The sequence below is a fragment of the Cavia porcellus genome, unplaced genomic scaffold (genome assembly GCF_034190915.1).
Source record: "Cavia porcellus strain 051 isolate PalLab524CR breed Dunkin Hartley unplaced genomic scaffold, mCavPor4.1 scaffold_7, whole genome shotgun sequence".
Lineage (NCBI taxonomy): Eukaryota > Metazoa > Chordata > Mammalia > Rodentia > Caviidae > Cavia > Cavia porcellus.
In genome coordinates, this window is record NW_026947490.1 from 58,438,268 (window position 1) to 58,462,160 (window position 23,893).

Genomic DNA, 23,893 nt, shown 5'->3' on the forward strand with positions numbered 1-23,893 from the left:
CATAGTGAGGGCCCGTGGAAAGGGCAAAGGTATTTTTGAAAACGATTGGGTCCAGATGATCTGATCATACACCTGGGTGACTGATGTCTAGCTGGACTTCACTGGACCAGGTGATACCAATTTTAGTATAATTCCAATTTGATGTTTATCCCTTAAGGGAGGCACGTAGATCTGATTGTTACATCTTTATCTTGAGGGCTGGTCTTTAGATGTGCCTCCAACAACAGTTCTCCTGTAGTTTTTCTGCTGACTTCCTTGAGACCCACATCCCTTTCTAACTATGTATTAATTTTTAATTTGGCTGTCTGTAATACTATTTTGGGAAGCCATGTATGACCGCCTCAAAGCTATTGTCAGTGTTCCTGTTATCTGGAGGCAATCAGTGAAAGTTGTCAACATGAGTACATAAAACTAAGTTAAAAAAAAATGAAATCCTGCCCAGATCAAGATAAGGTTTGGCTGCATATAACTGGGAGATTTAACACTGCATTGGTTTATGTAACATAGCTTATTTTTCACGTATGTACTATCTTAGTCTATGGGTTCCATCAGTAAGGTCGTCAAGGTAGATAATAGAATTCAGCCATCTGGTTCTCCACAAACCAAGAAGTAAAAAAGAGGAAGCCTCTTCAGAGTGCTTTCCTGGAGGCTTTCATTGGCCAGACTTAGGTGGTCAGCTGTCTGCTCTGAACTGGGTCAAATGTCACAGAAAATGGAGAGCCTCATGGCTAAGATGGAAGAGGGCAGTGGGTGGGCACACTGAAGCCGCTTTCACTTGGGTCTATGCCTGGTCTGTCCTCCTAGACGCCAGACTATTAAAAGTACACTGTGGATCTCAGCAACACATACACATTTACCTTTCCATTTTCGGTGAGCACAGACTGACTAGTGAAGAAAAGTTCGGAAAGAGAGAAACTGGGCTTCTTAAAACTACTTAGGACAGATGGCAAATGCTCAGTGTTGAAGTAGATAACCCAGTTTCCAAGGGGGCCTTTTCCTGACTATCCACAAACTACGGCTTTCCCTGCTTCATAATGCATTCCCTAAACAAAGGTTTTGGCCATAGGTAGAAAATATGTAAACAGAGTGTCATCTTCCTCACCTTTCCTCATGACAGCATTCTTCCCTTCTGAGCAGGAACACGATGACCTCAGAATCCTTTTCAACACGGTGCTCTTGATCCAAAAGACCTGGTGCTATTATTTAAATCTGGTTATCCTTACTGTATTTTCTTGTGGGAATTCTTCTGCTGAAAGAGAATCTCTGGAGATTTTGTTACTTTGTAGGAATAAACTGCACATAAAATTTTACTTGTATCCACAGGGAATGAATGTAGTTATGCTTAGGAAACAGGATAGCATTCCTTTTCAGATTGTACCAATACTGTTTTTAAGCACTGCTGGACATGTTCTACCTTGCTCATGTGACTGTTTACCTTACAGGCCTATGAGTAACTCAAAGTTTCTCAAATATACCCTGTACCCATGTTTGTGTCCCCAGGGTACCTGGCTGAATACACTCTCAAGGCATGTTTTATCAATAAATGAATTGCCTACGCTGGTCAAGGTGAAGTGACCTTCAAAATAAATACCTCCTCTATAGCTAGTTACGTACTGTCTGCTTCCCATCAAGTACCAAACGGAGGCCTTATACAGTGACACAGGGAGGTCATGGGAAAGCAAGAGGATGAGAGAAGAGCATCAGTTGTACAACAGATGGAGGGTCTTGGTATTTCATAATGGTTTAGGAACATTTGATAACTGATACAGGAAACTGGCTACAAGGTGATAAGAAAAGGGAAACTGTACCCTGAGTAGGTTCCCTTTCCCCTGACATGCATTTTCCCTCTTTGATCAAAGGCGCTGGCCACAGGCTCAGTGTTTCTTGTGTTCTACGGCAGGGGGATTCAGGAGTCGAGCAAATGACTGATTCACAGTGCATGCTGATGAATGTGGGTGATGTAAGTCTGCAATTATGCTCCACCTGATTCAACTATGGTAGCCTATTATCCTAGATTTATTTTTATAGGGAGATCTTATAATGAAAGCTAATATATAATATTGCTTGTAGCTTAAAGATATGATTCCACAGACAATTTTGTTAACCATAAAGATCACTACAGCACTACAGTATTGCCCCCCAACCCCCAAAGTGACTTTGCAAGTCCACCAACTTCTATATATTACTTGTTCATAATGACCAAATTCTGGAATTGTGATTATGGAGAAGGATGAAGGAAAGAAAAGAATTACCCAAGACTTTTTTTCTGCCCCAAAAGCAGTTGGGTGTGAATAGATCTAGGATAGTAATTATTTCCCCATCCTGAGGATAGGGCCTTGTGTCCACCCTTCCCCATTCTACATTAGACCCACCCTCTGTTGAGGGACTGCACCTGCAGATTCCCAAGCTGCTCTTCAACCTTACTGCCTGTTTACTTGATCTTAGCCAAAAGGCTGAGAAGTGATGTTGCCTGCCTTCTGACTCTGGCCAGGGCTGAACCTCACAGAAATAACAAGACTGATTCAAATCACTGACTCTTCTCCATCGTTTATCTTTCCACTCAGAAGCCAGATCTGTTCCTAAGTAGAGAGCTCCTAGCTTCCTTCAGAACAGAAAACAGAAAGTCAACACCTAGTCCCTTTGACTCATAAATGTAGATTTTTTCCAGTCTGCTTACAGGTGTAGATAGAAAGTAGGGGTGGATGCAGCTGAATGGGCTCCTCTTGGGCTTTGGAATTAAAACCAGGTTCAAATAGTTATTTATTAGTGTTTTGACCTTGTGCAGATTTACCTCTTAGCACTGGAATAGGCTTAGATGTACAAAAAAGTGAAAACAAAGAAAACATTAACAAAAACCCAAACCCAAAACCAGTCTAGTGCATGACATCTAGCAGATGGTTCAACAAAGAACACCTTTTATTTTGTTTCTCTTTGTATTTTTTTTTTTTTGATAATGAGGATTGAGCCCAGTATCTATGTACTAAGCCAAATTACCAGTTCTTTTTTATGTTTTGAAACATCCAGGTACTAAAACAGAAGGGAACTGGTATTTATCTAACTTTAGCAGTGTGCCAGAGGATTCATAAATATTTAATCCTCCATATCCTTTTTTAAAAACCTGTGCTATTTCTCCATTGTGGGTCATGTTTATACATTTATTAGTATTTTAAAAAGTTTCTAGTTCTGAGTTGAAGTGATATCATTTGGCTGTGACAGATGTGCTGGGGAAATGCATGGCTGTTATATGACAACCCTGACCTGATGAAAGAAGAGATGTAAAAGGAAGGTGGTAAGGATCTGAAGCCCTGGAGAGGCTGGGTACAAAGTAACAATTAAGGCTGTATTACTCTTTCTGATATCCAGCAAAGCGTGATGTGGGGTACATTTGCAAGCGAAGGAATGTGTATGTTCAGACTTTCTGGGTTACAATGTGTGGGTAAAGTGGCTGAAACTGAGAAAGATTTCCATATTGTCTCTTCTAGTTTTCACTTTATAATTTGAAGCACTGTGTAAGAGCAGGCACCCAATTATTAACCCATGTTTATGGTATACCCACTCAGGTACATTAAGACTTATAAAATTCAAGCCGGGGGTTGTGGCATATACTTGTAATTCCAGCTACTCAGAAGTCCCAGGCAGGACGATCAAAAATTCAAAGCCTCATGGGCAATTTACTGGCATTTTGTCTCAAATTAAAAGGGCTGGGGATGTAGCTCATTGGTGGCACGCCCCCAGGTCCAATCCCCAGTACGACCTCAAAATTATAGCATTTATATTAACGCTATGGTTTGAGGCTTGGGAGAGAAACTGGATGTAATTGCGCATGCTTGTTATTCCACCACGCTCGGAGGCTGAGGCAAGACGATGGAAAAGTTCAGACGGGGCCACTTAAATCTCACCTCGCATCCTCTCATGATTCTACCACTACTTGGGCAAAGGGTGAGGGGTCGTTCTGGTCGCTTTACACTCTTCCCAGCACAGGGAGCTGTGAGCTGGGAGGGGACGGGAAGCTAGTTCCTCATCCCCAGTGAGCAGCCTCGGGATAGACCCAAAACATCAAAGAGCAAAGACAGAGGTTTCCTTCACTTTACCCGCCTCTCTCTTCGGAACTTGAAACTCGAACCTCTCGGCAGCTAATTCGACAATGAAATCTCCGGGGTCTCCAAGCTTACTCCAGGACTGGGACGAGGTCAGGCTGGGGCCACTGAAAACCTCGACGCACAATCCTTCCAATCAGGACCCAATCTTTAACTACACAAGCAAACGACGGCAACACGAAGTCACTCCGTCTCAGTGCCCTAGTTGAGTCTGTGTCTCCCCATTCCTGCCCGCAGCCCACTCGACGACCCTGGTTCCGGACGGGAACACAGGGGTACCAAAGCTTGTACCATCCTGCAGAGCGACCAAGAACCTGATGACAGTCCTCTGCTCCGGGCAGGATCTACTTCCGGGGCATAAGGAAAGGAAGGAGCTTCCGGGGCAGGAGGAAAACGGGCTGGGGGCGGGGCTAGGGGCGGGGCGGCGCCGTCCGCGGGGGCGCGCTTATCTTCCTCGCCGCTCGGCTTGTCGCCTCGTTTTACCTACCTAGCGCGTCTAGGCCAGGGCCGCGCCCGTCCCCACTCTGCTGCTGGGCGCGTCCCGCGCATCCCAGGCCTGAATCGGAACCGTTCGCCGAGGCCGTCACCGGAGCCACACGCCGACCGGCAACCGGGGAGGCGGGCTTTGCGTGCCGCCCGCCATGGCCGCGGCGGGGTGAGCTCGGCGCTGCGGCCGAAGTCGCTCCGGGCGGGACTGCGCGGGTCCGGGCGGGCGCCGGAGGCCAAGGGGAGCCGGGGCCGCCGCCCATGGCGAGGCCGCGCCGCCGCCGCCGCTGCTGAGCCGGCGGCCGGGCCTCCCTCAGCGCCCGCCCGCGCCTCGGGCCGCCGAAGATGGGGACCACGACCTCGTGCTGCGTGTCGGCCAGCCCCAAGCTCCGCAGGAACGCGCACTCGCGCCTGGAGTCCTACCGGCCTGACGCTGACCTGAGCCGCGAGGACACGGGCTGCAACCTGCAGCACATCAGCGACCGGGAGAACATCGATGGTGAGCCGCGGCGGCCGAGCGTGTGGCGTTGGGGGGCGTGAGGTGCCGGGGCCGGGGCGGAGCCGCAAGGTCTGGGAACCTGGGCCCGGGCTGGCGAGCAGAGGAGTGCTCAGTCCTTTTGCGAGTCTAGGGATCCCGGGCAGATCCGGGCTGGGTGCAGGCTTTGTGATCGTGTCTTCACTTTGGAGCAAGCAAGGAGATGGCCCAGGTCAATTACCGGACACTCGTAGGGGTACCTTGCCGCGCTGTCCTCCATCCGCACTGCCGTTAAAAACGCAGCCAACCCCGAGGATTTTGGTGTGTTTGCGTGTGCGTGCCTATATTATAGACATACGCACACATGTATGTATCTGTGTTTATATGTCTATATATGTATTTATTTTAGGGAATGGTAGCGGGGTTGGGACCACATAGCTTCTCCGTATTTCCAAACAGTTTTGGGTCAGGTCTTTTTTGCATGGACTTGAATTACAGTGCTATGAACTTAGGACTCATCTGGATAACTTTTGATTTAGTTTAAAGTTTCTGTTTAATAAAGCTTAAGGACTTATTACTGCGTTTATTATTGTTTCTTACTAGTTTTGCAGTATTTTTATTAATATGGTTTTACCAATAAGCTCTGTAGCCTCAGACTCTACAAAGGGGTAGTTTGTAAATCATGCTTAAAATACAGTTTACGTAATTTTCAAGATAAATTTGAAGTTGGGGATACGTTTTTATGTCTTGCTATTTCTTTTTTAACCTCAGATTGTTTTATAGTTAATGTAGTGGAATTAATTTGAAAGAACTGCGTGAATAAATTGATGCAATCTTTTTTTTTTTTTTTTGGAACTGAGAATCGAACTCAGGACCTCAAGCAGGTCAGGCAGGTGCCTTGCCACTGAGCTATACCTTCCAGCCCATTTAATACAATCTTGCTTACTTAAGAATGGAGCACTCGCTATAGTATGGAAACCTTTTTAAACTACTAAAGGGAAGCATTTTCTCATTGTTTGACTTTTATTAATTTCTTCTGAATGGTAACTTCATCTTTTTAGGATAGCAAGTTTATTAAATAAGTACCATAGACAGAGACTAACACAATTTGTAGTGTATAATAGGTACTTAGTAAATTGTGGTTCCATACGATTTTTTTCTAGTGCTATTTTAGACGTTCATTATCTTAGCGTACTCTTTAGATGTCTGAACTATAGCTATGTGTTTACATTTATGCATCATTAAACATCTAGCAGGATATTAAAACCAGAGCTGTTATAGCCCCAAGCACCTGAAAGAAATGCCTAATATTTAATAAAGATTTAATAAGTGTTATATTTTAAAGGAAGGAATGAGTTTATTGCAGAAAGCTGTTTTCAGTTCTCTGCAATGCTAGCAGGCAAAAAAATCATTTGTAAGCATTTTTTTCTTTATGTCGTGAACTAATATTTGGTGGAGACTTTATATTTTAAATGATAGATTTTTTAAAAAAAGAAAAATAAAAGATTCATATTTCTAAGAACAAAGCTGCATGTTCATGTGAGTTAGGAAGGAAACAGGAAAAGCAATTGTAACCAGGCATTTGGCCCTAGTGCTTTGGATATTGCCAGTGAACAGTAAAACAGAATGGTGTCCTCTTTCATTTAAAAGAAATCCACTGTCGGTCATCAAGCATTTTTTAATTTCTCTTTTTTTTTTTTAACATTTTTTTTTCTTTTTCTCTTTTTATCGGTACTGGGGATGGAACTCACGACCGCCTGCTTGCAAGGCAGGTGCTTATGCCACTGAGCTAAATCACCAGCCCCTTTAATTTTTCAATTTTAAAATTTTTTTTTTGTCTTTTTGAGACAGAGTCTCACTATGAGGTTCAGGCTGGCCTTGGGCTTTCTTTGTAGCCCAGGCTGGTCTCAAACTTGCAGCGATTTGCCTGTCTCAGCCTCCCAAGTACTGGGATTAGAGGAATAGGCCACCACGTCTGGCCTGGCATCAAGTATTTTTTTGAGAGGATGTTTACAATATCACCAACGTCTGCTTTGCTGATTTTTTTTTTTTTTTTTTTTTTTTTTGTCTTTTTCCTTTTTATCGGTACTGGGGATTGAACTCGACTGCCTGCTTGCAAGGCAGGCGCTTATGCCGCTGAGCTAAATCCCCAGCCCCTGCTTTGCAGATTTAGTTTGGATCATTCTTTGAGAGGGCATAGAGTAGTGATGGCAAACCTTTTAGAACTTTCAGGTGATACAAACAATAGTGGTATTTGTGCCATAGCTCCACCACTACTGATATAGAACACACTAAGAAGCTTTCTAGTCTAGACTGTAGTATTATCTCTTCCCAGATCCAGTTCTTAGAGTGTTGCTAGTTTAAATCCAGAATTTCTGAGTTACAATTTAAACAATTAATAATTTCCCCCAAATTCAGTAAATAATACTTTTTGGATTCATCTGACCAGCAGTTCTCAGCATTGGCTTCAGATATGCCAGAAATCTAGGCCAGGACATTAGTATTAATATGTTTATTTAAAGCTCGCCAAGAAATTCTAAGGTGCAGCTGGGTTTGAGAATCACTGGGTGGAAGTGTTGCCTCCTGTTCCAGTGATATTTTGGTAGAAATTCATGTGATATCAGAGGCTGGGAGAAAAGAATAGGTTCAAGTTTTAAAATACATATATTTTGTATATCCCTGTGTCTATCTGAATTTCTACCGGTGGCTCTCTGTATCCTTGGGTTCCACATTTGTGAATTCATCCAACTGCAGATCAAAAATATTTTTAAAAAAATCACTGCTTGGAAGTGCTATCTCCTGTGAGAGACTCTAGAAGAAATGAATCTCATATCAGAGGCTGGGGAGAAGAGAACAGACTTAAATAGAGAGACAGTGAGTTTATATACAAACCTATATATGTATATATACATACCTGTCTTCATCAGTTTCCTGTCATGTGACCAGTACCTGACACCTGCAGCTGAAAGGAGGGGAGGTTTATTCTGACCTACGGTTTCAATCTGTGGTGGTTTCAGTGCATGACCGAAGGCTGTAAAGGAGCAGCAGGATAGTAGAGAGACAGAGTGGAAGAAAAGGTGTTCATCCTTTGACAGCCAGGAAGTGGAGTGAGAAAAGAGGAGCTGGGAGGGAGGAAAATACCTCCTCCTAAGTCATGTCCCCTGTGCCCTACTTTGAACCAGGATCCGCCTTCTAACAATACTTACTGCTCCTGAACTCATCAATGGATGAAATTACTGAATAAAGCACTTGATTCAATCAACTTTCAGACACAGGAGAATTCTGGGAGGCATTTTAGGTCTAAATCATGAGAATTATCCATCTATCTTTATTCTATATATTGGAATTTTCTAATTTCAGGTGGCTCTCATCATCCTTAGAGGCCATATCTGTGAATTAATGTAACTGTAATAAAAAGTTCCAAGAAAAATATTTGCATCTACCTTTAACATGTGATTATGCCCTGAAAACTATTTTCATATCGTTTACTTTGCATTTGGTATTACAAGTCATGCAGAGATGGTATAAAGCATGTGCGAGGATGTGTATAGGTTATATGTAGGTAGGCCATTTTAATTACAGGTCTAGAGCATCCCTAGAGTGCGTTATCTTTAGGTGTCTTGAGATACTGAGGGATGTAGTTTGATCATTAAATTATCAAAAAACATTTTAAAGTTGCATCTCAAGAATTCTTGATTCCAGTGTAATCAAAAGCTGATGTGCTTAGATATTATCTTTATTATATGTTGAACCCTGGTAGTGAAAATGTTGAGTTCGTGAAACTTCTGTGATAGTTCCATTTCTTTAAATCACACAGGTAGGACGTATGTATCCTGGTTTTCCTCAGTCTAACCTCTGCCGCCCAGATAGTGGGATAATGCTAGTCGTGTGCGGTTTCAGTGGCCAAGGCAGGTGGGTAGGCTGTGGTGATACCTGCTAGTGACTTGTGTGTCCTGTGCTTGATATATTTTAATCTTGGGTTATTTATGGTTTTAAAATTTATATTCGACTCACTTGCTCCCCAGGTCTTATTTTTCATGAAGTCATTCAGAGATTGAGGAACAAGACCACTTAACAACAGTGACAGTGATAATTGCTCTGTGTTGGTTGCTGTTTTAATAGCTCACTTTCTGTTCATTATTTGGAATTCACAATAACTCTACCGGTAATAACATCTACCCTACCTTTTATGGCAAACAAATGAGGCAGAGAGGAGGTATGACTAGTATTTAAAGTCGCACATCCAGTAAATGGCTAGCATTGCCTGAGTAGCCATCACATTGACAAGTCTGGACTTGCTTTCTGGAACAAGGTATCTCTGATCATTGCAGTCATATCTATAGAAGTGTCATCTGTCTGCAACAGTGGTTCAGTGTAGACTTCTGTGATAGATGGGAGGAAAAGTGGAATAATCGGCCAAAGAGAGTTTACAGAATTACTGGAACGTCCATACCATAGTGTCATTTTGGGGTTTTGCCTCACAATGATTAAGTTTCCTGCATCCTTTACAACTCAGTTTCTCCCTAACCTAGATCCAATATGCTAGAAAACCATGGTTGTCTTGCCTTCAAAATACATCCAGAGTTCAACCACTTCTCAAAATCTGTCCTGCTGCTCTTCTCCTTTAGGCAGCTGTTGTTTCTGCCAGTCTCCCTGCTCTGCCCACTTCTATCCTTGCCCCTGCAGTCTGTTCTCACCAGCAGCCTTCAAGGCTGAGATCTAATTTAAAATTGAACATATCACTCTTCTAGACAGAAGCTACAGTGGCTGTTTCCTGTAAGTAAAAGCTGTGTCTTTACCAGTGATTCCAAACCCCTGTGGGATATGCCTGCCCTCAGCAGTCTCCCTTACTCATTCCTGCCACATTGACTTCCTTTTGCATTGTTCTTTGAACATACCACACACCCTCTGGCTGGAATGTTTTCTGTGCATCTTTTCATTTTTTTTTATACTGGGAATTGAACCCAGAGAATGCTGAATTACATCCCTATGCTTTTTTTTTTTTTTTTTTTTTTTAAATTATGAGGCAGGGTCTCACTAGGTTTCCCAGACTGCTCTTTCTGCCTCCTTAGTAGTTAGAGGTACAGGTGTGTGCTGTCTCATCTGACCATGTATTTTTTTTGCATAACTCTCACCACTTTCTATCTTAGTTTGTCTCATTTTTCAGTGAGGTTGTTCCAATTATTTAATGTCCCTGTGCTACTCCACCAGTAAGTGACTGGTAAGCATCCTCTGTAATACTGTTTCTTCATTCTATATCTTCCTGTACTGTATGAGTGTATGCATACGCAATAATGGCTGCTGTACTAGAATGGATGTCCCAATACGACATAATTTGTTTTGTTCACTATTAGGACACTGGTTTCTTTTGCATGTGCCACCACAACCAGCTGACCCTGGTTTTTTGAAGATATTTTGTTTTTATTGAGTGAGTGAAGCCAGCCATTTAAGGACATCCAGATCAGAATATTGTCACATGTACTTTTTAGGCAAACGGGGAAGAAGAGCGAGGGCAAGAATGAGCAGGACTTGTGATGAAAATAGAGTGATGATGAAACTCTGGTTTTGTTTGCGTTTTAACCTGAGAGGTAGAAGATAAGATAAAGTCCTAAAAATGAAACTTCAGAAAGATTTTAAAGCATGTTAAAAGAAAAAACCCCCACAAAACCCAAGCTGAAAGGAAAGAAGCCATGGGTAATGGAAATCTGTTTAGTTATGTCGTATCTTAAGTCTTTTTCCTTGTCCTCTTCCAATGAATGACTTTCACTGTAGTCTTACACCATTTACGATCAAAATGAGGCTCATATTTGTAATTAATCAAAAGCTGTTCATGAACATATGCAATTAGGAGTGAATGCACTCAATGTTGATTTTAATGTAAAGTGTATTGTAATATATACAACAAACGGTAGTTGATTGTGTGTGTGTGTGTGTGTGTGTGTGTGTGTGTTGAGAGAAACTATAACGTAAGAGATTCATTATAAGAGAAGGATAGCTGGAAAAGTATACATGTTTATAAGAGTGGTGAGACAAAGGAGTAATTTAAAATGTGAGTAATGTTGTGTGAACATTGTTCTTTGTTGTTTTGTTTTGATTTTGTATCTGCAGCCCTTTTAACCTCATCTCTTCCATGGACTAACTGCGTATTAGCAGCTTTAAAGATTTGCCCAGAGAGAAATTGCTAATAACTCCCATGTCCTCTCCCCACCTACTTGTCTTATTTTCCCTCTTTTAATTTAAAATCAGGATGTCATTTGTTACCACACTCATTTTATAGAATAAAAAACCTGAGTCTCAGAGCGGAGCAGTCTCTGGTCCAGGGCACGCAGATCATTGACAGTGAATATACTGTGTTAATTCGGGATCAAGAATAGTACTAATTTCTTGACAGGTGTGATCTTTGTTCCTCACATCATTCTTATTCTACAGGTGAAGAATTTGTTCAAGGTTTCAAAGCTGGTTAGTGGTAGTTGAGTATTCAATCTGCCATCACTTGCTAGAGCTCCATGAATCCTGTGCCCCATGATGCTAAATAAGGAGTGTTCTGTATGTAGAATCCAAACATCCTGGTGCCAGGCGTGTTCCCACTTGAAGAGATTCATGGTCAGCCTGTATACTTTCGGTTAGCACTCTTTCATGGTTGGGATTTTTAGTTTACTACCTAATTTTTAAATTTACCTTTGCCTCAGCCTCCAGTATTTGGGATCAAATGCAGGAGGTGTATATGCTAGCTAGGTAACTGCTCTTCCACTCAGTTATACCCAGCCCTCTGTTTGCTTTTTGAGGGAAATGAAGATTAAATAGTTCTGTAGCACCTTCTTCTACAAAGCTGACTGTCTCAAATAGCTTAAGGAAGTGAATGCTTTCACATTGCTTGCTAGGTATAACTAGCACAAACCTTAAATTCATTTCTAGCCAGGAAGGGGCAGAACCAAAAGGAAAAAATGAGGAACAGGACATTTGAGCAACTCTGAAGTTCTCTTAATCACATGGAATCAGAAGTTTAGTTCTAGGTCTGTTGAGCTGAACTTACTTTAAGGAAGTCTTTCAGAAAAAAAGAGCTAGTAGATGATATGATTGTCATACTTCAGGGTCTGAGTCCTTTTGAGGCAACATTTAGGCAAGAAAAATATACATACTTTTTAGTAGTATTTTTGATATGTAGTGAGGAGAAGAGCAAGAATGTATGTGTTTATTCCACAGCATTTCTCATTATCTTGAGAGGAGAGGAGAGGGGCGGGTAGGAGAGTGATGCAGAAGAAAGAGAGAGAGAATGTGAATGAATTTTAACTTGCTTACATTACCTAGGGTATGTCATTTTGATTCTTGTTTTGTGATCTTTTTCTCCACTTGAGATGTACAGCAGGATAGTAGAATTTTCACTGGGTATGCTAGATGGGAGTGCCATGCTCAGTGAGAAGTACCGGATTCTGTAGACATGACAGCGGCTCCTGGTACTGAGAGAGATACAGCTGGGCTACACTAAAGATAATTGTTAGCATCTACAATTACATCTGTGTCAGTTTGCTTTGTGAGCCTTGCAGCAATCTTGGTTGGATGGTGAGATGCAAGTCACTGTTATTTTAGATACTTGATTATTGACCTTCTGACTCTAAAAGACCAATAGAAAATACTGTGCAGAGGAGTTTCCATGTATTAAAGACTTAAGTTGCAAAAAAATCATTACTTGGCATTACTTTGAATGGATGCTTCTGTTGGTGGATAGGAAAGAAATTCACTAGAGATATTTTATGTTTGGTAAATTTCTTTAAAATTTAACACAGTTTAGGATTAATGCTAGGATGGGTAGGATAAGAGATCTCTGCCTGAATTTAGAATTCTGTTAATAGGATTTCAGGATTTTAATTGACTTTCAAAATTTTAACCGATTACTCCTATTTTAGTAAGTATAATCATAATTATCATTAGCTGTATTTCTAGTTCTTAAAGTAGGTTTTTAGATTTAGAAAGAGTCTTTGTGTAATTGCTTAGAGAAGTCCAGACTTTAGGGGAACCAGCTGTGTACTCTTTGAAAGTGTAGAATAAAAAGGAGTCAGGATACTGTCTTTAATCCATTTCAAAACCTTTATACTTACAAATTTATCAAGTATTAGTACTTTCATTTACCGAAAGTATTACTTTGGTCAGTTTATATAGATAGTATTATTTTTGCAACCTTTTTCTGCTCAAGTCATGGGTGAGTGATGACTTTCTTAAATGTGTAGTGTGTGTTGCTCTTTTACCTGGAAAGTATCAGTAGTTTATATAGCATTTAAGTTTGCTTTCTGTCTCCTGAAAACAAAGTTGATACATTCAAGAGATAGCAGTTGCTTTTTTACTTTAGCATACATTTGACTTAATTTTTTTGGGAAATGAATCTCATGTCTGACTTTGCATTTCTTCCATCTTGTGAGAGAAAGTTTGGAGGAAGCCTGGCAAAACTGCAGCATTTGGCTCTCATGTCTGTAGATGTGGGTTTGGCATCGGTGATTCCACCAATTGGAGGTCAAAGATAACTGGAAAAAATTTGCAGAATTCTTCTATGAAGGAAGGCTACAACTTGATGGCTCAGGTGAGGAAGCTGTGGGCAGGCTTGGGGATGGGAGTGGACAATATGGAGAAGGGACGTGGAGGAGCTGTGGACAGTTCTGGCACTGGGTGAATCTGGGAGGACCCACAGGCACACACTAAGAGAACTAGTCCTTGTAGGCAGCCAGTAGTGTGTGTGTGTGTGTGTGTGTGTCTTTTATTCTTGGTGACAATCGTTTGCCAGAAGTGACTTGGGCTGCTCTGCAAGCATGACAGTGGTTTTCAGCAGTGGGGATGCTCTGCTGATGAGAATCCTATGCAACTTTGACATGAAACCAGGAGACTGGATATAGTGACATTTACTAAAGTAATATTTTGGAAGAAACGTTTGGAGTGTTAGTTGAATTTTTTGAGAATGAAACTTACATCCAGGATGTTCTGTATGACAGCATCATGGCAGGCAATAAGGGAAAGAATGGAGAAAATTGAAGGAAAGAGAATGGTTGACCAAAGTGAAAATCAGCAAATACATCATGTGGCTGACTGAGCTTGTCACCTAGTTCCTGGATGACAGCCAATTGTCTTCTGTCTGTTCATGGGTACAGAATGATGTAACACAACTTCCCTGTGTCTTCAGGGTACATCTGTGCCTTCACTGTGGACATAGGAACTTGAGGGTTAAGGAATCAGCTATATGCTTTTCTCTTGCCATCTGTGTCTGACTTTAATTTTAACATGGTTGGGAATATGACATTACATTATAATCTTGATGTCCCCTGGATATTTGACTAGGGACTTTTTAGCATTATATTCCAAGAACTAATTTTTGTAAATGAATTTGCATTGATTAGTCATATTCACATGTGAGTGTGTATTTGCTAAGTCTAGCGTTATGGGAATTTCAGGGTCTCTTTCAAGAGTAAGATGAAGCTATGGCAGTTTGTCAGTCTTAGCTCTGTTGATATGCTGGATGGAGTAATTTTTTTTGGTTTGGGCTTCCAAATGAAATTTCCCCTGAAGGGGCAATTCTTCTACTGCCTTTGGGAATCAGTGGGCAGCAAGCCCTAGAATTCAAAGTGAATGAACGAGAAACATGGTTATTTCTAATGGTTGTACTTTCTTTGCATTTATCACTTTAATGCATTCAGGGGTTCGAAGAGGATTTAGAGACTGTAGGCTACACATCTCTGGGATGTTCATCAGTTTTGACTTTGATGCGAACTATGCCCTCCCATCCCATCCTCCAGTTTTGCAAAAGTTTCCATTGTTTATTTCTACTCAGTAGAATTAGTGTCATGTTCTAAGAGGATGCTCCTAGGTGTTACTGACAGAAAAGACACTGCTCACTGTTCTGACAGCAGATGGTGAGACAACATTCTGTATGTATTGGGAAGTTTCGTACATTCTTTCTTCTTTCTTATGAGGTGGTTACTGGGGGCTTTGTGCTGAGCTACATCACTAGCCTTTTTAAAAAATTCTTTTCTTATTTTGAGACATGGTTTTGCCAAGTTGTTAAGTTATCCAGGCTGGGCTCAAACATGGGATGTCTAGTTTTCCAAACCACTGGGATTACAAGCATGTGTCACTATGCCCAAGCTAATGTTTTACGCTTTTTTAAAATCAAACTAATAATTCACTTATTTTTCTTCCTTATCCCCACCCACCTTTTTAATATAGTCTGTCATAAAGAAAAAGTAGGTAAATTGTTTTTTGTGAAGCCTGCAGTTTTATTTTTCATTTCAGCTTTAAAATCAGTTTTTTGGTTATTTTTTCATTTTATTAGTACTCACCTTATTTTCCAGTTTTCTCAAAAAGAAATTTCCTCTGATTAAGAATGTAGGGATGGAATGACTGAGGATTTTGTAAACCACTGCATTTTTCTGACTGTAGCTTTGGCTTGGTTTGAGCTTTCTGGAGGGTTTTGTAGTTTTGCGAAGTCTCATCAGCTGCAGCCTGATGATCTATCCAGCCTCTAGAACTTGGCAGTGAATTGAATGGCTGTTTGATTCCGAAATTCAGTATTCTAGGACATTCTTTTCAGAGAAAACTTTGAGGAGGTCATGGGGAAAGCCCTGTTTAATATTGCATCATTTCACTATGAGGAAAGATTAGGGCTGGGTCTATTTAAACAATTTGAGGAGATAGTTTCTTTACTTTTGGCATATTGCTGCTGGATTGAGGAAGCTACAGTGTGACCTTTTTGACATTGAGGCTTACAAATTAAAGTCTTGATTTGTAGTTTTCCTAAGTGAAGGGAGCTCCAGAATATGTAGTGTACAGTATATGTAGGATTCCTGACAATTAAACATCGTGTCTGAGAATATTTGAGCCAGAATAGTCAGCCCCTTAGAAGTAAGCATATTTATAAATATACAAATGGAAATGATCCTTGAAATTGAAAATTTTTTCCAAAAGCCTGAGGATTAAGAGTGTGTAGTCAACTCCTGATATGCCCTCTTAGCATGGGTAACATTTGTTAGGAAAATTGTCACTGTCCACTGATGGATTAGGGGAGAACAGATAGGCAAATAAGGGATTACAATGTTAGGATGTGTGGTGGATTAACTAATAGTCAGTTGGTTGCACCCAGCTGAATCAATCTTGTGCTGGGGTGGAGGCCCACCTGAGGATTGTTGCCAACAGAATAAAAAAACTGGAGAGGAAGATAGTGTGCTGTTGATTTTCCTGGAGAACTTGTCATGCTAGCTTTTCTGGTATGAACTTGACGGTTCTTCAGAAGAGCTCAGGTCCTCACTGTTGCTGAGGATGGCTACTGTTCTCTTTGCGGGAGCTCTGTTCCTTACCTTGAGTGTTGCTTTCTGGCTCCAGTCCTGGCAGAGATCCTTTATTCCTCTGGCGCAGACTTTCCAGCTTCCATCACTGATATTTGGGCCTTTCCAATGCAAATCCGTGATACAGACTTGCATGAGGTCCTGTCGTGGGCTCTGGGCCTCCAGAGGACACTGTGGAGGACATTGCTATGGATTCTAGGTCTTCATCTGGACTTCATCTGGACTCGTGCAGGACATTGCTGTGGGATCCAGGCGCTTAGCTGGATTCTTTCTGTCTCTAGTGTGTGGAAAGACCTTCTATACCCTTTTACATTTGACTCTTTTAGTGAATATTATAAAATAATTTTATAAACTGTATGTCCTGTATTAAATCTTTTCCCTTGTGAACCCTGACTATAACCATGAAAGTGAAAGGTGGACAGAGTGATAACCCATGCTGTAAGTGGTGGGGGAATGTGATCAGAAAAAATCCTTAGGACAGAGATGAGAAGGTAAGAGAAGTGGGGTGGGAAGCAACAAGAGAGAGTGCCGCAGACTGGGAGAAATTTGCCTCTGAAAGACCTGGATGCATTAGAGCATAGTTTTGCTTTGAAGTCAGATAACTTGTTGTTAGTGGCTTAGTCCCCAAGCATATTATTTAATAAACTAGACTCATTAAGAGGTTGTTTCTTGGAAGAGATTTCATAATAATAAAAGTGCATTAGAAAATAGAAGTATGTATATTTTGCATGTATTTGGGATTCTGGAAAATGAAGTATATAACATGGAGTATAGAATGGAGGTCTTCAGAACTGCAAAAGGAAATGTGCTACTTTATTTTTTTTTTTTTAAGTGTGAGAAAGTAGCCTTCATGGAATTGCAAAATGTTTGTATCATCAAAGAGCATAAATAGAGATCCTTATTTTACAGGAAAGACAAGAGGGTTGCTAAGAAGAATTGCTCCTTGGCATCATACCACTAGCTTCTGGCAGTTCTAGTCGGAAAGCAAGCCTCTTGACATTGGGGTCCATAGCCTTTGACTGCCACACACTACATACACCTCTTTTTCATCCAGTTTTCACAGCATGATTACATACCCCCAAGAATAAATTGGTTGATTTGAGTAAAAATTATGTTTTAGAGAATTGTATTAGTTATAAGTTATGTTACAAATTACTCCAACATTTAATATCCTAACATAACATATATCATCTGTCAGTTTCTGTAGCTTAGAACTCTGGGCATAGCTTGGCTGAGAGCCTCTAGCCCAGTGTTTGTAAGAGTGCAGTTGAATTATTGTCTTCTCAAGCCTCCATTTTGGGGACACTCCTTGTTTCTGGGCCAACTTACAGTACTCGGCTGCTGACTGCAGACACCCATCTCTTGCCAGCTTGGTTTCCATACGTGGCAGCACAGTTTTCCCAGACCAGATGATCTGGGAGGTAGCAGGAGAGGTGCCCCATATGTTTAGTATATGTTTGTGGCACTAATACGTATATTCATTGTGGATAGTTGGTACATATACATGTCATCTTTTTTTTTGTTTTTTTCCTTTTTATCAGTACCAGGGATGGAACTCACGACTGCCTGCTTGCAAGGCAGGCGCTTATGCCGCTGAGCTAAATCCTCAGCCCCCACATGTCATCTTTTTATAATCTAAATTCAGAAGTGACATTTCGATCACTGCTGCTTATTAGAGCCTATACTCAAGGGAATGGTACTCTACCATAGAGTGAATAGCAGCAGATATATTGGAAACTGACTTTGATAAAAGCATTATTTTAGAGTCTGTTGTTTGTGTGGTACAGTAGTCTCTTAAAACCGATGAGCTCGTGGATGGGGAATGTTGCTGTATATGAAGCTTTTTTGTTCATGCATATCAACGCAAGAAGCATCTCATGAAGAATTGAGGTGGGCAGCTTGTAGGAACTGAGGTTAAGCATCTTGATTTTAAATTCTCTTACCAGTCTTAGTTGGTGGTATCTTTCTCTGTGTCTCCACTTTTTGTTAGTTTGTTTGCGTTAAAGAGAAAAAAACCCCAGAATTCTTTCTTTGTCTGTACATAGTGGAAAGTGGCCACCCCAACATTCTTGGTTCTATGACCACAACTGATTGACTGGAATCTCTGTGTCTTAGTCAAGAGGCTTGAGCTGACTCAGTACAGTTGGTGGCTTGGCTTTTCTTGAGAGGTGTTCGTTCAGCTATGGTAGGGTCAAGGTTACGATCGAGTATGGAACCTTGCTTTTGTTAGCTGTGGGAAATGGGCAAAGCAGGGAGGAGGTTGGAGAAATTTGGCGAGTGGTTGGCACAAGCAAATATCAGAACAGCATTTTCAAATAATGTCAAGTGTATATATTTTAAGATACATAATCAATTTTCTAAAGGAATTCCAAAGCACAGTAGAACTAAAGTGAATTAATTTGGATAAAAGTAAAGCAGAGGATATGTTAAAACGTTTTTGATAAAAAAGAACCTTAATGGGAAAGAAAGGCTATGTATATTAAGAAATTTTTTTTTAAATTGGTACCAGGGATCGAACTCACAACCGCCTGCTTGCAAGGCAGGTGCTTATGCCACTGAGCTAAATCCCTAGCCCCCTATATTAAGAAATTTAGAAAAATGTTTCAGAGACTTTTGTTAGCTTTAAAACTAGAAAACTTATTGATTACCTTAGTTGCTATTTTCCTCCCAAGTTGCTGCTTTTAAATTCCAGGTTTATTTGCATTTTTAAAAAATATTCTTACAGTGAAGATCTGTCAGCTTTCTCATCTTAGTGTTCTGTTTTGTTGCAGCTTATATAACTTGAAATGCAAAAAGTGTTCCTGTTTTACAACTTCCCATTTCATATCTTTATAGTGTTCCTTTCATTTTAATTGATTTTGCTAAATTATAACGATGTAGAAAGGGTTTGTCTTCATTGACATTTTTGGATACTTGTTTGCTTCCATTCCATTTTTAAGTGATGTGTACTCTGAGTTAACTGCAAAAAATTTTGTATTATGAAGATAGATGCTGAGAGCCTTTCTTGGTGGTACATTTCTTTTTGCCATGTAGATAGGTTAATTCTGCAAAAACTAAAGACAGTACAGATTGTCCCATTAGCTGGTTTTGGGTTTTGTTCTAGAGTTTTGTTTCAGCAGTCCATTGGTAGCCATGATTATAGCAGATTAGTGTGTGGTAAATACACCTACACATCTTTTTTTAGGTTTTAAAATTTTATTTTTGTGGTGGTGGGGATGAAAGTCAGGATGTTGTGCATACTAGGCAAGTAGTCTACCACTGAGATATATCATACCTACACCACCGCTGTATGTCTTAAGATAGCGCTTTGTTGGTCAAAATCCACTGTTAAAAGTTGGGACTGGCAGAGTGGTCAGGCTCCACTATGGGGGGTGCTGGTGATGTGTGTTGTTGGGGGAAATAGTGGGTGGCATTCAGGAAGGCAAATTGAAGAGGTTGGAAGAGTGCTTCTAACTGTTACGTAGTCTGCATTGCAGCAAGGTTTGCTGGGTAGTGCTTCTTTGGAAAAATCCACTCCTGCTAAACTATTTGTACATTATTCACCAGATACTCCACTACCGTGAATTTTGGTTTGGCAGTAATGCTTCTGTTTATGGTTAGGTAGGGAAAAAAGACTGTTATAGTCACAGACAGGGATCTCTGGGAAGCTGTAGGAAGTTTCCCTGGCTCTTACTACTTCCTGTGATCCATTCTTTTTATCTGTTCATTCTTACAACCTTTGTTTAGTTCCTGCTGTGGTTGGAATGAAACACAAAATCTTCCCCAGGGCTTACAATCTTTTGTGTTTGTCCCATCTGCCCTGTAGGCCTCCTTTCCAGCCCAAGGGCTCCTCAGTGTTTCTCACTTAGCAAACCCGACCCTGTCTCGATTTTTCTTTTGCCTTCCATGTTTTTACTAAAGGTTTTGTGATTACCTTCTGGGCCTCCTGTCTATATTGCCTTCTTATATCTTTCCATAAAAATATTGTCCAGAGAGGGCATCCCATTCCCTGTCTGACAGTGGAGGCTACTGCATTAGCCCCAGGACTGGTTTACTTTATTACACAATGTTTACCACCCACTCCTACTACTTCTTCTTTTTCTACTACTACTACTACTACTACTACTACTACTACTACTACTGTTTCTCCTTCTCCTCCTTTTCCTGCTCCTCCTCCTGCTCCTGCTCCTTCTGCTCCTTTTCCTCCTCCGCCTCTTCTTTGTCCTTCTCCTCCATCATCATCATCATCATCATCATCATCATCATCATCATCATCATCTTTGGCCTATTTCTTGGATGTCTTCATAATGATGGGAACTGTGTCTTCTCTATTAAGAGACTCCTGTCACCCAGAGCAGTACTTGGCTCACAGTAGGTCCACAGTAAGTAGTTGAATGGGTAGAGGTACTTTACCCATTTAACATCTAGTAGATATTTTGTTGTGTTTTTTCACCTTGCCATTTTTATAGAGTACAAGGACTTACTTTGTAAAATATTCCTCAGTTTGCATTTGTCTTGTTTCCACTTGATTGAGTTTTTATTACGCATGTGTCAGGAACACCACAGAGGTGATGCGTTGAGTCAGGTTGAGTCAGGAGGCACAGGGGGATGTTACCTTGATTCACTCGATTAATGTATAGAATCTGATCCTTTTTTCCAGGATGCTGTTGCTGTTTTTCTTTTTGGAGGGAGGGGGGTTACTGCCGGGAATTGAACTTGGGAGCTCACACTGCCAGGCAGGCACTGCACCACTGAGCTAAATCCCTGCTCCCCTTTTTTCTCGTTGTAATAAATTGCTTATAGGCGATTGAGCTTATGTAAATATCCTGTATTTTTTAAACCACATGTTCACTCAGTAGTTTTATTTTCCATTGATAATCTTTTTGCTCTTTTTGTATTTTTTAGTATGCATTTTATAGCAAGGAAGAGCTCTTCTTTCTCACTGTTTATTTTTATTAATATGGATTCACAGATTTTTGGCAAGTAAAAAATCTTTTTTCCTACTTAAATGTAGAGATTATCTTGTAATTTGTAGTAGTGGTCGATCCTGAGGACTCCGTGCAGTTTGTGACCACTTGTCCAGTTCACACAAAAGGGAAGTCAAGGCCAAGGCCTGAATGATTTGACTTAGAAAAGACAATGAGCCATTTTGCTTATAAAGACAGAGAAGAGACCACAAAGGTACCAGCTCCATGTAATCCCTGTCCGGCGCACCAGGAAGGTTGGCACAGAAACAAAGAGATACCGAAGAATGTGTGTCTTGAGATACTGTGCTGCTGTGCATCCAAACCTAGATTGCAGCAAGGGGGTTTGTATTTTGGAGCTGTGTTTGGGACCATGGGAAGCATACTTAGAAAGCCCTAGCCTCCAGAACCCAGAAGGCAGTGAGGATCTGTCTCCTGACAGGGAGGCAGAAAGGTATGTGGAATGTGATCTCCCAGCAGCTTCTTGACCTTTGTGTCTTCACCTTTGTGTCTTCTGGTGTCTTCAAAGACAGAAAGCTGTGGTTCACTTAGCCTTAGGGAGCTTGCTTAGGAATGTAAAGGTTGCAGGGCACAGTGGGTTTGTGTATGACTGGTGTTTCCATACAGACCCTCCTGTGGCCTTCCCAGCTCTTCACCTCTCCTCTGTTGTGTAACTAGGTGTTACTGAATTCAGTTTTCTTTGAGGCCTGTTTGTTCTGTCCTTTATACCTAACCCACCTATAGATAGTGCTGTATTTGTTAGTACCAGTGCAAAAACTGAGTTTCCATATGTGTCTGGGCAAATGCTCTTTTTAGTAGGTGGAAATTGGAGAACTGAAGAAGAGGTTTTGAGGAGGGAGATGTTAAAAATTTTAGGTTTGGACAGGTTTGGTTTATACAGTCTCTCAATGTTAAGAGAAAATTAGTGTTTCCAAGCATTTTAATATATTCCTATTAAGAATGTAATTTTTCACTTATAATTTAGTAATACAGAGAGATCTGAATGTTCTGATCCTCAAATTGATGTCAAAAATGTGCAGGACCCAGATTTGTAGTCAAATGTGTCTTTACAGTAGCTCTTCATTTGGGAATTGTTTGCTTCTCGTTGGATTCCAGACTTTTAGCCCTTTCACCCCTAATTGACCATCCATCCAAACGAGAAGAGGAAGCAGAAGGGAAACTCAGGTACTTAGATTTAACTTGTTTCTTTTTGATTATTTCTTTCAAGGTTTGTTCAAGCTAGCATTGGTCTACTCTAGGATAACACCAATACCAGAAAATTAGCTGAATTTTATGTGTCATTTGTCTCATGTCACTATATCCATTGTTTTCTGACCAGCAGAAGCATTTTATAGTTAGTTTAAAATAATGTTATCTGTTTAATATAAAAATAGCCTTGTGGCAGGAGGCAAATCTGCCATTAGAATGCTTTTCGAATTCATAAAACAGTGTAAAATATTGAGGTGATGTCTCTCTTAAGAGATCTGAATTCAGCTTTAATAGGAACGTTACTTATATTAGTATGTTTATTAGGAATTTCTCTTCTGTAAATATTTTTATAGCTTATTTTTTCCAGCTATTATTTTTTCAAAATTTTTATTTTTTTATAGTTTAACTAGTAACTCTTATTGCAATTTAAAAACCACTTTCTTTTACAAGTTGAATCTTTATCAAAGCAAAAGTAGCATAAATCCCAATTTGGGAGATGGTTCTTAGTGAGAATTGGGCCTTTGTCAAAATGTGGAAATTTTCTATTGTGAGTTCTAGTGCTGGTTTAAGTCCAAGACTGCCATGGATGTTTTTGAAGCACTTGGATAGGATATGTTTAATTATCAGTAGACATAAGCAAATCTGTTTTGCTTTATTGTTAAACTTGGGACATTAGGACTTTGCAAGATGGAAAATTACAAATGCAGTGAGAGATTTCTGTCACTGGGCTTTATACCTATTTATCAGTCATATCTCAAATGTAGTGTTTATTGAACTGATGAGGTTTATGGGGTGTAAATAAGATAGGTTATCTTTCCTGGAGGACTTTAGTTATCTTCACTGTGGGACATTTGAAGTTGAAAGTAAGAGCAACATAAATTTGCTACTCAATTCCAGTAGAGTGAGTGTGTATGTATACAGATGCATACACATACGTTTTATCTTTATCTTGTCTTTATGATGTGAACACTTGCTTTATCATCGTGTAAAAGGTGGTGGTATTTTTTTTTTTAAAGAAGCTTTCATATCTTATAGTTAAACAAAACCTAGATTCATTTTTTGTGTTTTATTTTCCAAATTCAAAATGAGAAGGAATTTCTGTGCTTGCTACCACCGAATAAAAATATATTGAATGTCAAAAATACTACCGAAGAACAAGTAATCAGCCAGAAAATCTTCCTCCTTTTATATTATTGTTAAGATTAAATGCTACTGATTTGATTACCTATTGTAAATTGAGATTTTTGTTATTGTTATCTTCTTTGGGTTTTAAATACCTTTTTAAAAAATCTCTATTAATTTTATATGCTTAGAAATGGCTAGTTCACTATAGTATTAGGTAAATTGAAAGTGGTTCGAAGT

The 23,893-nt window shown here is 40.3% G+C and overlaps 1 protein-coding gene across 3 annotated transcripts in view; it reads left to right on the plus strand.

Annotated features, from left to right (window-relative positions):
* Ccny (cyclin Y) overlaps window positions 1-23,893 on the plus strand; it is a 203,463-nt gene that overhangs the window by 50,929 nt on the left and 128,641 nt on the right. The window contains exon 1 of one of the 3 annotated variants that reach the window (XM_003468619.5): window positions 4,505-5,082. The exons of 1 other annotated variant lie outside the window; for it this stretch is intronic. In XM_003468619.5, the coding sequence (XP_003468667.1) occupies window positions 4,929-5,082 (154 nt within the window). In that variant the 5' untranslated portion in view covers window positions 4,505-4,928. Of the gene's footprint in view, window positions 1-4,504; window positions 5,083-8,950; window positions 8,971-23,893 lie in introns of those variants that run through there. One more of the 3 variants, XM_063253664.1, reaches the window with a different exon arrangement.